This window comes from Homalodisca vitripennis, chromosome 8 (genome assembly GCF_021130785.1).
Source record: "Homalodisca vitripennis isolate AUS2020 chromosome 8, UT_GWSS_2.1, whole genome shotgun sequence".
Lineage (NCBI taxonomy): Eukaryota > Metazoa > Arthropoda > Insecta > Hemiptera > Cicadellidae > Homalodisca > Homalodisca vitripennis.
The window spans coordinates 10,577,835-10,595,825 of record NC_060214.1 but is presented as its reverse complement, the minus strand read 5'-3'; the positions used below and the strand labels follow the sequence as shown (position 1 = coordinate 10,595,825).

At 41.1% G+C, this 17,991-nt stretch overlaps 2 protein-coding genes across 4 annotated transcripts in view; both read right to left on the bottom strand.

The window, feature by feature from the left end:
* LOC124367282 (A-kinase anchor protein 1, mitochondrial) overlaps window positions 1-17,991 on the bottom strand; it is an 89,917-nt gene that overhangs the window by 53,957 nt on the left and 17,969 nt on the right. The gene's annotated exons all lie outside the window — the stretch shown is intronic.
* On the bottom strand, window positions 1,386-1,871 carry LOC124368009. Its single transcript, XM_046825280.1, has one exon. It carries the CDS (start codon window positions 1,869-1,871, stop codon window positions 1,386-1,388), a length of 486 nt encoding a protein of 161 aa, XP_046681236.1.

Below are 17,991 nucleotides of genomic sequence, written 5' to 3'. Positions count from 1 at the left end.
GTGTGCGAGACTATCGATGTGTGTGAGGGGGGCTCCACACAGTCTCCCTGGGGCCGAGGTCTGCAACTCCAGGTAGTCTAATTGTCTCCTTAAGATTTCAAATTGAATATTATAATTTATTCATTTTTAATATGATTAGTTTAAATACTGTAAAAGTTACACGAAATTGAATTAGTTATAGTTTTTACGTTTTCAGTATACCGCTCAATTGTCCGTAAAATGTACTGTAATTGTTTCTAAACGCATAGATTCATTATTTATTGTTACATTCGACTTTCAGTATCAGGAGAGCAAATACGTGTTAGCAAAAATCTATTTATAGATTAAAATCATTATATAACACAATATGACGGGTAATAATGAGATCGTTTTGAAGGTAAAATTAAGGAGATAAAAGGAAAATGCTTTTTTCTTTATACCTCTAAACCAAAAGCACTCGGTATTCTCGTATCGGATAGCGGAGGAAGAAGTAGATTAACTAGTCACTATTGTAAGAAACAACAATAATATCCGGTTTATGCAACTTTCAAGAACAGACTGGAACAGGATCAATTGGTAAAAATAAAGTGAGCCGCACAGTATTGTAACTCCCACGTTTGCACAGCACTGGTGACCTTTAACTCCCACTGTTTGTTGCATGGCAAGTATTAAATGTCAAACGGAATACGCAACGCTGGCCAAGGTTTGTGTGGGCGGCGTTCCGTTTGTCCACTACAGCAGAGACACTGTAATCGAACTTACAAAACCGTAACTTTCCAAAACTAGGCGGAAAGTTTTCAAGTTAAAGACCGGCTTAAGGTGAGACACGAGTTCTTTAATCTAGCTCGATCTCGACTCAAAAAGGGAATGGTTTGGTGACCGGTTACAGTGGTTGTAGATCTCAAAATTGCGATCCAGAGTCAATGAAGGAGTGGTTGGTGTCCGGTTACAGTGGTTGTAGGTCTCACAATTGCGATCCAGAGTCAATGAAGGAGTGGTTGGTGTCCGATTACAGTGGTTGTAGGTCTCACAATTCCTATCTCGACTCAATAAGAGAGTGGTAGTTTGGTGTCCGGTTACAGTGGTTGTAGATCCCAACAATTGCGATCCAGAGTCAATGAAGGAGTGGTTGTTGTCCGATTACAGTGGTTGTAGGTCTCACAATTCCTATCTCGACTCAATAAGAGAGAGTGGTAGTTTGGTGTCCGGTTACAGTGGTTGTAGGTCTCACAATTGCGATCCAGAGTCAATGAAGGAGTGGTTGGTGTCCTGTTACAGTGGTCGTAGGTCTCACAATTGCGATCCAGAGTCATTGAAGGAGTGGTAGTTTGGTTACCGGTTACAGTGGTTGTAGGTCTCACAATTCCGATCCAGAGTCAATGAAGGAGTGGTAGTATGGTGTCCGGTTACAGTGGTTGTAGGTAGATCACACAATTGCGATCCAGAGTCATTGAAGGAGTGGTTGGTGTCCGGTTACAGTGGTTGTAGGTCTCACAATTGCGATCCAGAGTCAATGAAGGAGTGGTTGGTGTCCGGTTACAGTGGTTGTAGGTCTCACAATTGCGATCCAGAGTCAATGAAGGAGTGGTTGGTGTCCTGTTACAGTGGTCGTAGGTCTCACAATTGCGATCCAGAGTCATTGAAGGAGTGGTTGGTGTCCGGTTACAGTGGTCGTAGGTCTCACAATTGCGATCCAGAGTCAATGAAGGAGTGGTTGGTGTCCTGTTACAGTGGTCGTAGGTCTCACAATTGCGATCCAGAGTCAATGAAGGAGTGGTTGGTGTCCGGTTACAGTGGTTGTAGGTCTCACAATTGCGATCTAGAGTCAATGAAGGAGTGGTTGGTGTCCTGTTACAGTGGTTGTAGGTCTCACTATTCCGATCCAGAGTCATTGAAGGAGTAGTTTGGTGACCGGTTACAGTGGTTTGAGATTTCACAATTCCTATCCTGATTCAAAAAAGGAGTGGTTAGGTGATCAATTACTGCAGGCCCCATTACTTTACGACTACGAGTGTTAGTAAGTCTTGCTGCGGACGTGACCTGGAGTCAGTGAGATACACGACACAACCAGGGCATAGCTCTTGGTGACGTGTTATTGTACAGTATTAATCTTGTTTTGAAAGCACGATTTTGACAGCTCTGACGCTCCTTTTATTCATCACATCAGTTCAAGTATTCTTATCGGTTTTGAACCAATTTGAAACTCAAGGTGTAAATAAATATTTATTACAATAAAAAATTGTTAACAATTTTGATACAAGAGGGCATAGATACGCTTGCATGTGACAGGAGTCACGTGTTAACTAGATCCTGTAAGGAGTCTATTAACTCTGCATGTCGTAACTGTTCAACAACTCCGTTTAATGAGCAGTATCGCAAACAGTGAGCCTTACAGGTTCTAGTAACTAGTAACTGAAGCGTAACAACTGCCACGTCCATTACTCACTTCTCATCACAATAATGACATTTCCACCAGAGTACACAGACACCATCGCTCAACGCCCATCAGCGTCAACTTCTACCCTGTCATTGTCAACTTGGTACACAACAGCTGTCGTGGCAGACACCTGTGTGTCCACAGCATCCATCTCTAACCTGCTTGGGGATCACAAAATATAATTCTTTCTGCTCTACGAATTCTAACCCACACTTCAGGTCTTGTGTTAGTCAGGGCGTTACATCCAGAGAATACCTTTCAGGACTGTTCCTAAATTGTTTGACAGCACTATTATAAGAGATCTATTCCCTTTTAAAGTCTTATTCTGCCCGTCCGCATGGACCACTGGCCCTTGCGAAGATTCTATAATACAGAATAAGGTAGAGAGTCGATAAAGTACAAGGTCGTTGGTAGTGATAAAAAGTGCAACGGTTTCAGATAGAATTCTAACCCGAGCTATCTCTATTTCAGATCCAAAGTCCGACATCTTAGACCGCTCGGCCATTGCACTCCAGCCTATTCAATACAACTTAATTCTACTTCACTGGTGCCAATGACAAACTTTAACTCTGTTCGATACAATAATTTGTTACTACTATGGAGAGATATGCGCTACTCTCGGACCTTTAAAACCGGGATTCACTGAATTCTTGCACTTAACATTTCACCAAAACACAATACTGTTCTTTTCCTCCATAACCGGATCTAACAACGCTCACGTGAATAGGGGAAATCTCAAATTTAACTATTAACAGACTACCACCTGAGTTTTTCGCGTAAGGTGCCTAGTACGCCACATCCGAATCCTGGAATACTAATGGTAATCAAGCGTAGCCTACACGGTAATACTTTATTGAACAAGTACCAACCAGTAGTATCGAGAGTATTAAAAAGCATTTGTATGCATAAAGGACAATCCATCAAAATTAATTGGAATGTACAAATTCTGTTTCTTTCCGATGACAAAAGACACCGAAGAACCAAGCCGCAACACAAGCTGAGCTGAGCGAACGAGTAGTGTTACAGTTAACATCGCTACCGTCGCAGAACCGGTTCAGCCATCTCTTGAGAAAATGTGGGCGGAATACTGAAGTATACAACATTCTACACACCACACCAGTCCTAAAACAAGTAATTTCTAAAAAACATGATTGTTTAGTACTCCATTTGTTTGCTTACTGTAAATTACTCGTAAGCCAAACAATCCTGACGTAATGATGGAGTAGATGATTAGAAACCAGTGTACATGTAGGATGCGTTAGTCCGATATATATTCTACCGATACTGGTCACGTAGGCGAAAAATACTGTCGGACCGCCATTCTCAATTCTGCAAGTCAGATTCTGACTACCCAATTTCCGGTGTCTAATTGAATCAAACATGTTGAATGCCATAAAACTGACATTGTTTGTTCTAAATGAGAGATAAGGACTGGATACGGCTGTTTAAACAGTATTGATTTTGTACCGAGAATATCCAAAGTGAGACAAAAGATACCAGATTGTATTATTGCCATGAAATACCAAACATAGACAGTGAATATTATTAACTAAAGCATGATTATGGATAGTGGTTCTTACGTGAATACGATTCTATTCATCTGTCTTAATTTAATTTTCTGACTAAATAAATTGAAGAGATTAGATTAATTAAACGTATAAACAATACACCGAGCATTAGTAATTATTATAGGGAATTAAAAGTAAAGTAAAAAAGTAAAGAATGTCTTATTTTACCAGGAATTACCTGGTAGATAAAATATAAACTTGTTAACCAAAACAACAGCGTGATTAAATTTTCTTCGGTAATTTTGTTCAGAATTCCCAATTAATGGAAAGCCTAGTCTTCTATGTTATTATGGATTTTGTACAAGGCATTCGAAAGCTTTTTTCTCTGTCAATTCACTTTTATGTTTCGTTGAAAATATTTCTCAGATATATCTCAACAGACTGCCCAATCCCCCCCCCCCCCCAAAGCACCCCAATTCCAGATACAGTGTACGGCACTGCGGGAGGAGAGGCACACACACTAGCTCCCAATTAAAGGGACAGATGCGAACTGGACAGGACAGGACAGGTTGGGATGGATGACAGGCGGTCGGACCACTTGTCAGACGAGACTGGTACCGGAACTGGAGCCTCCAGTTGGTAGCGCCTCCAGGCGAGGTAGCGAGGCAGCCTTGCCGCGAGCAACTTTGGAAAAAAAAAATGTTCTACAAAACTGCGGTTTCGTGCGGCCTCACTCGTAGCGAGTGGCCGTCATCGAGCCAGGGTCTACAGTCACTACTTTCTAGATCTGCGGAGTTCACATCCAACAATATTCGTGATATCTTATAGTGTTCTGGAGGCTCGGACGAAGGTTTCTGAACAGGAACTGGAACGGGAATCGGAACCTGCCTCGCCGCGGGGAGAACTGTAAAACTCTAGCCGACAGAAATCCGGTGGTTCCGGTTATTCTGCCATAAAATAGACAATTACCGGCGCAAGAGTCCGATATCAAAGGCTTTTCCTATTGCAAAATTTAAAGGGCCAGAACAGTCTTACTCCAGCTTTCAAAACTAACACACGACGATTGAATAGGCTTGGTTGAAAGAGACGCAAAACTGGACTAGCTATTCCGTTAAATCCCGGAACTGAAAAATGCGACCTTCATGCCTTACCGAAAGTCTTCTATCATCCCACCCGATAGTACCTAACGACGATCAAGGGGTGCAGTAGCGAACTTAAATTATGAGATAATTGACTCGGAGATAAAAGTCAGGCGGTGGAGAGAGCACCGAAGTGAAGTGGGTGGGAGTGAAGATCAGACAGACTGTACCGCTACTTGCAGCTGCTCGCCGTTACAAACCAGTCCGCAGATATGGGGCAGAGCCCGCGGCCGCTGCTAGGCGAAGCACTTATTACATGCCGCAGACACAAGAACTGAGTCCTAAGAGTCCGAGAATCGGTACCGTTCCTGAAGCGAGTGGACACGGTACTCCCTCGCTAACGTCTCCTTGTGCAATAACTATTCATAGGAAGGAACTTGGTCCAAAGAACGACCCTACAGGTCCAAGTCAATCCGGTTGACTTCTGTCAGAGTTTCGGAACTACTACGTATCGGTTTATTTCCAGTACTTCGCTGCATATTTCTTTCTTACATTACGATAAAAACTTGTTTAGAAATTCGAAGAACTGTTAATTTCACCTCGAGCGTGAGTAGATATAGTTTGCTCTTTAAAAGACACCTTGCGAGCAAATTACATTTCCGTCATCTGAAGTGACTATCTTATCGTAGCCAATTGTCCCTTGACACCACCGGGGTGTGGCTGACTGTCAGCTAGATTTCGCTCGGTCAATCACACCGTGGTCGTGAGCGAACCATTAGCGTATCCGACGGTTATCGCAAGACAAGAAGTGGTTAGCGATGCAAACAAACCACACTCGATGAGATCTCCATTTGGGTTCTTCCATTGATAAGCGCGTTCAGTTGACAGCAGGTTTACAAGGGCGAAGATAACTAAATACTGATGCAATCAATAACTATTGTATAACTCGTCCCATACTAAGGGGAAACAGTTGCATCATCTAAACACGGTTACCTTGTCAACTCAATTTCATTTCTGTCCATCAAAGTTTCAAGATTTTCCCGATGGAAAATCATATTTGGCCATTCTCTCTAAGTAGATCAGAAGGCAAATATTTCCTCATTATTGTTGAATTACTTCTTTTCTTTCATCTCCATTTTTCGGACCCTAGACACCAATTTTTACATAGCAAATCTTACTCGAAGTGCGGTATGTATGTAACCAGTACCATGTAGACTCTGTTGATTTTGAACAGATCTCTCGGTAGTACCTACTTCAAAAATCGGGTATTATGAAACAAAAAAGATCGGATTGGGCAGAGAAAGTTTGGCAAATGGGAGGGAATTGATCCAGTCCCATAAATTCATGATGTCGTGTATAGTTTTTATTAATGAAGTTGTGAACTTGAACACCTCATAGCAGCTGAAGTCACAGACACGGCTAGAGAAGCCCACCAGACCGTAAAGGACATATCGCATGGTTGCCAACATTGTAGACTGAGGCCGGTAGTAGTTCAGCGTCTCTTCTCTAATAACAAGTGCAGCACAACAGACAGCATAGGTGTACAGTGCTGTTACGTCCTTAACTTTATCATTGTAACCAACAAGTTGACTGAGCTTCCTGATTTTAAATGTGGTAATGCTTCCTATGAAGGTGTATAGAGAGTTTGGGCTTCTGGGTGGCAACTGGAAAGTTGACTGAGCTTCCTGATTTTAAACGTGGTAATGCTTCCTATGAAGGAGTATAGAAAGTTTGGGGCTTCTGGGTGGCAACCGGAAACTTGACTGAGCTTCCTGATTTTAGACGTGGTAACGTTTCCTATGAAGGAAGTATAGAGAGTTTAGGACTTCTGGGTGGCAACTGGAAAGTTGACTGAGCTTCCTGATTTTGAATGTGGTAATGCTTTATATGAAGGAATATAGAGAGTTTGGGGCTTCTGGGTGGCAACTGGAAAATGCGTTAAACAGAACTGCGTACTGAAATCCTAAACATTCTATATCCACTGTCTAAAGCGATAAACTACAACAGATTGATTATATGTGCTGGTTTGTATATCAAGGAGAACTATTAACCAACGAGTAGCTGAACTGAACGTACAAGCGTGGGGGATCCTCAGCTTTGATATCCATCATGAGAGAAGTGTGTGGAATGAATAAAAATCCTGAACCACATGACGTTTTAAAATTATCTCAGGTGTGAAGATAAATAAACATATTATAAACGACCAAACCTTTAATTACCAATGTCAAGTGGAATTCTCTGAGACAACAAGTTGAAAGTCAAACAACAATATACATTTCAAGATATACATAATTGATAATGGAACGCCGACACAAGTCTATATTATTGAATTACAACAAAAACGACACAGCAATAAATCTGAGATCCTTTATCACCATTTACGCAACTTTCGCGGAAAACTCGTTTTAGAAACTCTGAATTGGTTTTTCCTTACAGATAACAGCAAACCTATCAGTGGCATATCAGTTACCACTTTATATAATATTAATGTCAACAACACAGATAACACAATAGAACATGTAGAGCGACACAATAGTGTGTCAATCGGAATCGACATCGTAACAACCGGAAAACACACCCTGATAGTTTTATTCGTCGTATACGGCTGATGACACTTTCCCAAGGAAGTAAAGTTGATCCACGAATCTTGGAATCCACCGTGGCCGTAGATTAAAAAAGAACAATCAAGTTGACAACTTGTCCCCTAAATTGTTCTCAGGCTACAATCTTGAGAATAACGTAAAAATGCTGTTCAATTCGGATAATGATAATCGTGTGTTATCGAATCACAGCGACCTTATCCAAACTCCAAAACGTAGTCCGAAGTAACTTATCTCAAAACCGAGCAAGACAGTCGTGTAAACAGATTACTAGGAACCGTAGGGGCAACTACCGACCCACCCTCACAGACTGGCGTGCAAACTCCTACACATACAATAAAACAAAAAATGCGTTCAAGATTCGTTGAAATATGCTTCTAACGCTTAGAGCGCGTTCAGTCTATACGAGTTCTTGGTACACAACTGTGAGATGGACCAAATTTGGTGACTAGACCGTACAATCGAATCATACAAGTAACACGATATTGTATTCTGTACGTTTTTCAGATTGGGCGTTTGTACGATCTTGACGATACACGAGGACGACGTTTGGGTGAATTTCCAAGGGATGCAGCAACTCGAAGGCCGTGAACTTAGCAGCACATTTGAATATTTACAGCTAAATACGGGTCAGCGCTAACGCGACGTCTGACTCGGTATGTAGAGAGTGCACACCCCCCGCAGTGTCAGTGGGGTTGTTGTGTTACAGGAGTGGTGGCGGGGTTGTGTAAGTCGGTTTCATAACGGGAAATAGCTTCACGGCGGATTGGCTATTGGATAACCGACTGGCCTACCTCACTCCCTCGCCTCGCCACCGTCTCGCGCCTGGGCCGTGGAGATACGCCGCGCCGCCGTCACAATCTTCACTGCCGAGTACAACGTCTACAGTGGCTACGCCATTTACTAAGGAAGAAAATATCATATTTCTAGTAAATGCGACTATTGTAATTTTAAGCTAGTTCTCTTACTTATTAAGCCTAAATCAGATTGGACCTGAGAATTTCCTGTAAAATACTTAAAACGCGTCAAAACTTTAAACATGAATTGTTCTGCGGTATTCCAAGGTGTTAATCCTTTGGGGCTGTCTCGAAATGGGTTCGCGCTGAACATGAGAGAAGGTGGAGGTTGCATCCGGGTATGAGAATGAGCATGGTACGAATGGTACTACAGTCGCCTTCCTCCAGAGTGCCGTCTGATTTACTCTCACTAAGTAGATCGATGTTTTCTCGAATTTAAGGTCTGATGATCACGGGACATGGTCACCTGAGGAAGTATCTTCGCATCCTTCAGGAGGATCCGCTCTGTAGAATGTGTGACGAGCAGGATGAAACTGCCGAACACTCGCTCTTTGATTGTCCTACAATAGTAAGGGAGCGGTATGCCATCTTTGGTAGTTCGGACAAGGGTGGTGAATTTCTCTAGGAGGACCTGATAGGTTGTTTTCGGCGATTTGTGGAACTGCTGAAATCATAGACTGGTATGGCCTCATGGTGTGCTTCCGGGGTGCGTAAAGGGCTCTTGATGCTTAAGTGCATGGCAGTAGGCCGCCCCATAGAAGATGGAGACAATTTTTCAGGCACGTTGGACGTGAAGAGAGTGTATAAACATTCCAAAACACAGTTACAGACTAAAATTTAGATGAACTGTTTAAGTTGCCACAGAGGTGTGTGTTGTGTTAGGTAGGATCCGAACCACCAAAGTACCGAACAGTCAGTATGCAGGTCACAGTTCCCTCGCCCTCCCTCTCGCCAGATACAGGATCGGCGGCCGACAGTAAATAATCGGTCCAGCTTTCACCTACAGGGCACAATACGTGGCGATTGCACGGGGAGAAACTGCCGGCAACTCTTCTGGCGCTGGGCGGCTCCAGTTCACAGGCGGTGGAGAGGGGGGCAACCAAATCGTACAATCAATATAAACACTTATACACTCAAAGTGAACATCCAAAGCCACAAAACGCCCTCAAAGTCAAAAGTTTGGTTAATTCCGGAAAACTAAACAAACCACAGTCTACTTTTCACTTCCTGGCAAACATCCTCAGACAGTCATCACCAAATTCTACTGACTTATATTAAGTACTCATCAAGCAATAACAATAGTTTGTCTCATAACGCCCTGGTGGGCAGATTTATTCAGTAGTACATTAAGTCTAATCCACTTCCTGGTATGCTAGAAATTTCAAATTGGTACAATTTTTGCTCAGAAATACCATGAAAATATTTGAAAGCTGGTTGGTTTTTATTTTTATTTAGACAAAACAGTTCACAATACCTGACCAGTGCAGTCATCTCTCAAGATCTGAACCGGCTGAACCAGAGGTCGTAACTCAAATTTGATAGCAGATTAATCCTTCAATTTTAAATTTCCTACAGGAAAGGTCCGGTCACTTTTTCTCTCATCTCTAACCAGTTCAGCCACAAAACGCCCTCAAAGTCAAAACTTCGGTTAAATCCGGAAAATTCAATAAAATAGGTCTACTTTAAACTCCCAGATCCCTGATCTAATGTACGGACTTAACCTGTCAAATAATTCCGCTTATCCTCAGATTTGGAAATAACCCCATTCAGGGGCTTGGGGGCGTAGCCCCCTGCGAGCCGAAGGCGAGTAAACATTTATACAATCAAAATGAACATATAAAATCAACCTATGTAAGAAATACCTGAATTTTGAAATTTGCTAACAACTCTTATTTGCACTACAAAATTAAACTTAAAAACTAACTACTTATATATGTAATATATCTACTACTACACAATATATTGAGTTTGTTCAATTGAAAATTAAATGACAATTGTGACTCGCCTTTTTTTAATCAATCAAAACTTTTAACTTTCAAACGACATTTGGAAAGTTGATGTTTATTTCCAATTGACATAGGGCGACTAATCGATTGTCTGCTCCAAGTTACACAAAATTATCCGTTATACTACACATTAAATTTATGGAAGTTTATAGGCACGTACGATCTAAATGCACTATTGTGGTTCTACCGACACTGCACAGAATGTGAAGTCCTTAGAGATGTAAACAAGTTCAATGCTTAGCTTAGTTTCCGACTTCCGCAACGTTTAAATGTGTCGAAATTTGTGGGAGAGGAGATAGGGGACAGACACTATAACTCTGTACTCGGGTTTTGGTCTTGTCTGTTAAAATAATTACACATGAAGCAGAGGGTAGATTTCAGGAATCCTCCCTACTTTCACTACGACAGTTATATATAAAAAATTTACTAATTCACATCTACAAAAATGCTAATACAATATTACCAGAATGCACTGTTACCAAACAAGATATTCAGAACATGTTGGTATTCATGTAATTAGATTAGATAAATCCTTTTCAAAAACCAATTCTTACTATAATTCACATATTCTATTTAGAAACATATGTAACAAATTTCAGCATTTAAATTTATTTGAATCAGGTAGTATTACAAAATTTAAATATAATGTCACAGAACTACTGTTACAAATTGGAGTCCAAGGATCCGAGACTTTCATTCATTCAGATTGGGGACCAACCTGACCTTGACCCCTCCTCATCCCCGGCGCTCGTCATATCACGGTCTTGTGTATGTGGTCTTAATTCTACCGATGGTTTTGTCTAATACGACAGTATTATCTCTTATCTCCTTCATCACACAACTACTACATTTCTACATTTTATGCCTTAAAACACACCGACACGTAACATTAACACTTTTTTCGACATCTAGATAACATACACTTTTTAGTACGACTCTAGCCTACGCACAGGCTGCTTTTTATAATATATGTTAATATGTAATAAATAGTTTACTTAAATTATATAAATAATATTATCCAACTACTATACTTAAAATTAAATTGTTAATTAATAGTAAGTATAGTAAAAGGGTAATTTACTATTTATCAAATGTAAATAAATCTAATATCTATGTGTAAATGTTTTTGGAAATAAAAATGTTTCTATTCTATTCTATTCTATTCAATCTTCGAAACGCAGTGTTGTATTTTTTGTAGCCCATGACGATGACAAATATCCGAAATCCTATTATTCTTTCAGACCTTCCACCGTCAATAACAAACTGTAAACGAATAACTGATACGACTCACATCAAACGATACATCCCAGGATCACTATCGTACCCAGGAATCAGTACAGTTTAAGGGAACGAAGAATGCACCTACCGACCAGGCGACTCCCATTTGACTCGTCTTCGCAGGTCATACACTGGGACTCTGTATTCGAACCATGAGCCACGAGAAAGGTCATTCAAAACAATCGTATCGTGTAGATGCTCTGACGGGGAAGCTATGAAAGATGCTCCTGGAGACGGTTACATCAGAAGAGATCGACCGGAGAGGTACACTCCGATGCAACCGATTGGAAAGCACCGAGATTCAGGCAGCGAAGACCCGGAGTTCGGTAACCGGGCAATTAGTAACCTGAGGAGGTCTCTGCTCACTTCCCTCGGTGCCTTTCACTGCCGTCACCACGACAGTCAGCACATGTCGGCACCGGTCTGTGTGACGACAGTGTCACATCACTCGGAGAACATGCAGAGATCGAGGCAGCTGGAGAGTTCTAATAAACTAGTCCAACACTCGCGACAGAGCTCTCCGACTACACGCTTATCTTCCAACGACCCGTCTAAAACCGCAGTCTTTCGCTGTTCACACGGAAACCACAACAATTAACACAACCAATCTAGTTAATCATTTCTGGGAAGGGGCGGATTGCGCAATCCTACAAGTTTGTGAGTCGTCTCCAAAGCGGGTTCGGTCTCTTTGAAACTACTCATTAATTAAAAAAAACAAAGCACTCATTAATCATACACTCTAGACGCTACGTTCTTATTGGAAATTAGTTATAAATAAAAAAAAAAAAAAAAAAAAATCAATCCAATACTATATTTCTTTTTATTTCTGTGAGGCCTTCCGTACTCAAGAAGCACATCATCAGACTCACATAACCGAATAAAAGTGATTACAATAATAATATAAACAATTTTGTACTAAATAAAAACATATGTCATTAAAAATACAAGGAGAAAATATTCTATGACAGGACAGTATGTATATTTATATAGAAAAAATAAAGTTCATATTTAGTTAGACCACATAAAGGTAAGGTGAATTTTTAAAAGACCCAGGTTCGTTATTTACTATATTATCTTGGTTCTTCTTTATAAAAATGTTTTCATATGCATCGAGGATTATGCAAAATTATTTAAAAAGTCCAAAATAAAAAAATGTATTCAGTTATGTGGGTTTGATGATGTGTTCCTTGAGTACGAAAGGTCTCACAAAAATAAAAAAGTACCTATATTATTGGAGTGTTTGTTTTAAATTTATTCATTCATGTTTTAATTTCGAGAGGCCTTTTGCTTTCGAAGCATAACTGAACACAAATTAGTCTGTGTGGGTCTGATGTTGCCCCACCAATGTACCTTCAAAACTGGTGAAAATGCTTCTGAAGGATGCTTCACAGTTAACAGCTCAGACTGTGAACAGCTTGATGCTAGAATGTAGTAAGACTGGTACGATACAGAGAGGTCGTTGTTTATTGTATCACCCACACCTGCACACACCCTCTGTCGTCATATTGCCAATTTCCATTCTATCTCACCAGTCTCGCACCCGTTTACTATTTTATATTCATGTAGCCGGTGAAATCCATCGATAGTTGTGAACCATCATTACAGTAGCATGAATTCAGATGTGTTGAGTGTTTGCCTTTTGAGGTGAGACCACATTGAGGCACGCTGCGCCGGATATTTGAAAAAGTAGTATCACTTTTGTATTGCTGCCAGAATACAATAATGATTAATGATCGCTCACTCACATTTGTTCGGTCCCGTTGTAATGAATACGTCACGAATTCAGACAATACAAATCTACGAATTGTTGCGTTGCCCTGAGGGACGGGGTACTGTCACTCATCTCAAATCGTGTACAGTGTGTCCACAAAGCACAAGTTATTTACAAAATTATATACAGCACAAGCACGAGATTAACATGGAATTATTGAAGAGTACTCTAAACATTTTAGTCACTGTGTCTGAGCTCGACATGAGCACCGTGACTTTCCCTGTAGATCCACTCTCATACTTTGATCACGACGTCTGGGGCGAATGATTCAATCACAGTTCCGATCATTTGTTTTAAAGCCGCGTTTACACCGGAATTGGCAACAAAAAATTGCCAACTCCGATTGCCGACGCTAGTTGCCAATGGAAGTTTGCAATTTGTATCTGCAACCATGAACACAGTTTGCTTAATTTTTACTGCAACTTGCAACCAAAAAATTAGACAGTATATAGAATGTCGAGTGCGGAAGAGGTTGCTGCGGCAGCGTGTGTTGTTCTAGGTAAATTGAGAAGACGGAGAAGATTCTGGGGTCATTGCAAACAAGAGCAAGGTATAGTGGCAGCGATCTATTGAATGACTTAAATAGAGATGATACAGATCCTTTGACGGGAGAATTGAGATGCGATGGCAGTATAAAACTTTTTAAGAATGTCGAGCAATGATTTTGAATGTTTAATTGTTGGTATTGGACACATAATTAGCAAAAAGGGTACTAACTACGGGAAAGCAATTCCAGTGCGTGAAAGGTTAGCTATAAATTTGCGATTTTTTGCAACTGGCGACTCTTATACAAGCATCAGTTATTTGTTTAAAGTTTCAAAAAGTGCGATATCTATCTTTGTGCCAGATGTTTGTGAGGCTTTGATATGTTTCCTGAAGGATAACATACAGGCGAGAAAATGTTAAATACCTATCGACCACGTGGAGCCGATAGGTGGGGGGGGGGGGGTAGCGGGGTTAGTTGCAGACTCAAGTCGCTGCTCAATTCGGCACTGCAACTAGTATTGCCGACCGAGGTTGGCAACCGCCTTTGATCTTTACCGACTTCAGTCGGAAAACCAAATTTTTGTTGCCAACTCGTAAAATCGGTCTGCAACGGTTGGCAATGCAAGTTGCAGTTGTTTTAAGGCGTTCGACTAAAATTGCCGATAAAAGTCTGCAATCGTTGGTTGCCAACTCCGGTGTAAACGCGGCTTAAGTGTTCAATGTAGGCTACTAAAGTTACTATGATAAGAGTTCGCATATTTTCAGAAAAGCGAAAGGTAGCCACTCCACTAGAAACAATGCTGTTTATAAAATTGTAACCCGTCATTTCTTCAACGGGTTGTGAACTGTAGAATTAGAGACTAAAGTCACGACCACGTTTTCACACAGATTTTTTTAGTTTTTTACGTTTTGTCCAACAAGCTGCCTTTTCTTTAAACATCTAATCCTATCGATAAATGCTGCGTCTGTCAGACGGATTTTCCTGAAAAGCTCGACAATATTCACGTTGCACTGATATCACAGCATTCCACTTTTCCGGCCGCAAAATACACTGAGCTTTCATCTGAAAACTGATCATGATGACTTATCGAGAAAACTGTTAATCGCTCACTACGAGATTACGTCAACTAATAGAAACAAAACTTCATAAACAGCTGCTTCAAGTAACACCTGTCTCTTAGACCTGCGATCAACGATAAAGTAGCTATACGCAATTAAAAGTGTGACATGACTTTGTGGACACTCTGTACTTCATTATCCGCTGCTGTCTGTTGATGCAAGGAGTCGCAGCCGCAAGTATGAGCAACCCCACAACAGGATCGCTCACAGCCGACACAGTATGTGGGCAGCAGTGGTGCAACTGAATCGCGACCAATCACTTACAACAGCAGTTAATGGAAAATTATATTAACCAACTTACCACACAAACGGTACGTAACGTGACAATCCTTACCTGAAACAAAATAGACAATAGTTGAAACAGGTTTACCAATATCTGATTACAGGAATGAAACTGGCTAGAGCAGGCCGCATCGAAATAGTGCAATGGTGGTTGGTTCATCCGACCGTGCTACCTGTTTTATATGCACAGACAATACTGTGAACAGTCTCACACATCATCGGCAGTTATCACCAACAGCCAATGTTGTCATTTATCTGTTTTGCAGACAACGTGTAAATCGAGCACACAGTGTGTGGCGTAATAGCAGAAACGGCTGGTAGTCAGCGGCGACTTGGCAACACCGCCTCCCTCCAAGGCCAGCGGACTACTTCGGTGCGTATTACTATAGTCGTTAAGTACTGTTTTCAGTCAGCTAGGGCCCTACGTGGTAATGCGTCTTGTAAAGACGAAAACAAGAAAAATGCCCACTGATTAACCTAGCAGTAATTATATCATAACAGCTGGTGTATCCAAATTTGTACAACTGCAACTAATGCATTAGTCCCTTACAAAAAATCAAATTAGTAAAGAATTCGTAAATGGAAGACTCTACTAACAGGTACTATAACAAAACACTTGTCATTGATATATGTTCAATAAAAAAAAAAACACTGTTTATCTCGTTGAAACGGGATAACTTTACCTCTAAAGTTATATTAGAAAATAATTTTTTAATTAAAAACAATCTTAGCTCATAATTAACAACATGTAAAATCTCAGTGTGTCAAATTGAAGCTGATAATTTAATCGGTGCTTATTTTAGGTACAATCGAAGACAGTCGTGCTCCCGGCAAAGATTGGCAAGTGACACCAGGGGGAAATGGAAAATCCACCCAAATACACGAGATTTCCAGGCAATTCGCGTGCGAGAATAGAAACCTGTCCGCCACCTGAGTGAGTGAGTGCTTGCGTAGCTCTGCAGCATGCATGGTCTTCCAGCATTTGATAAGCTAGTCAGTTCAATTCAGAGTGGCCTTTTAGTTTATAGTTTTTCAAATTTTCTTACAGGAAACCCTGATTTTAATGACCTTAAGTAATAATCACAAGCATTTACTTTAACGGGAGAGATAAACATTCATGAAACGCGCGCAACACCCGAGTTTACCGATTTTCCTGCGTGAGTCTCATATGAGTTGTCGTCTTTGCAATCATCTCATGTTACATTATTGTCAACAAATATTGGAAACCAAATGTCTTCGGAATAGTGAAACAGTATTAAAATCCAGTTGCCCTTTATTTAAGATGAGCTGTTTCTAGATTCTGGTAATATATCACAATTCCAGGACAGGATAATTAGGAATGTGCCTGAGGCTGAGCACTGGATACGGTCTGCTGGGGTTATGGCGCGATACACTCCGACTGTGGGTGAGTTCAAGGTCAACTGTGACTGACAGGCAGGATGAAAGTGAAACACCGGAATACAGACAAACACCACAGGAATGCCACTGGATGTCTTGAGTTTGGTTATTGAGAGGTGGATGATCTCTGGAGAAAAGTAGTTCAACCTTTCACCGTACACCGATAACCCGGTTGCCTCCAGAACCAAGAGACTAGCGCAACACAGGAAGACCACTCCGAACAGAAAACCTGATCTAATTATCTTCCCCATGCCAGCCAGTCCTGAATCACTACGATAATAATGTTCTCTCAACGTTCCGCTACGGAAGTCGGAAGGCGTTCATTGATGCAACATACACCCTAACGGCTGATTTCTAATTGTGATTAGTTCTCAGTTCAACGCAGGACCAGCGATATTCGTAACGATGGAATTACAAAGCACTCGACATATTTCCCGAATGGTCAATTACACAAGAGAGGTGCTGATGATAACAACCGACTACTAGTAGGCGAGGTACACACTACTAACTCGCCATCCTACTAGCCGCGGTTGTACCACTCGGCAGATTTAAGCCAACCTTAATGTGTGGATCATTTGGGTAGAACAATTTTTGATACACATCTCACTTTAAAACCGTAATATAATACATTTTCGATGATTGAGCGTGTTTAGCGATTTTAAACTTTAGTACACACATCCTTTGACGAAAGTAAGGACATGTGTTACCATTGATCGCTGGTACGCAACAAACATCAAGATGTACACGACTCATTAAATCCCACCCATAGTAGTTGACCACTACGAACGCCAGACTAGGGTGACCTCCGATGCTACGAGGAAATCACGGGAGATCGTGAACGATGCAGACGCGTCAGCGCCGGCCAGAACTCAGAACCAGTTCCGGGAAGGCGTGAAAGTCGACTGCGATCTGAGCGGAATAATTGGCAAACGTCCACAGTCGCGCCGCGCCGCACCGCCTCCACGTCTTTATAACGCGGTTTACTCAACGAGTTGTTGCCTGTGTTCAGCACTCATTACTATACTCAGAACAAACTCATTACGTGGACACAAACTGATTCTACTTTTACACATATAATGTAGAATCTCGTGATAAACAAACATTTTACTAACGCGCGAAGCAATATACTAAGTAATGGAAAAGGTGTGATAAGCATTAGTGCTTCATGATACACTGAGCTTTGTTTATGCTGCATTTCATCATACGGTGCTTGTTTAATTAGTGAAACACTAGAACATATCTATAATAGGC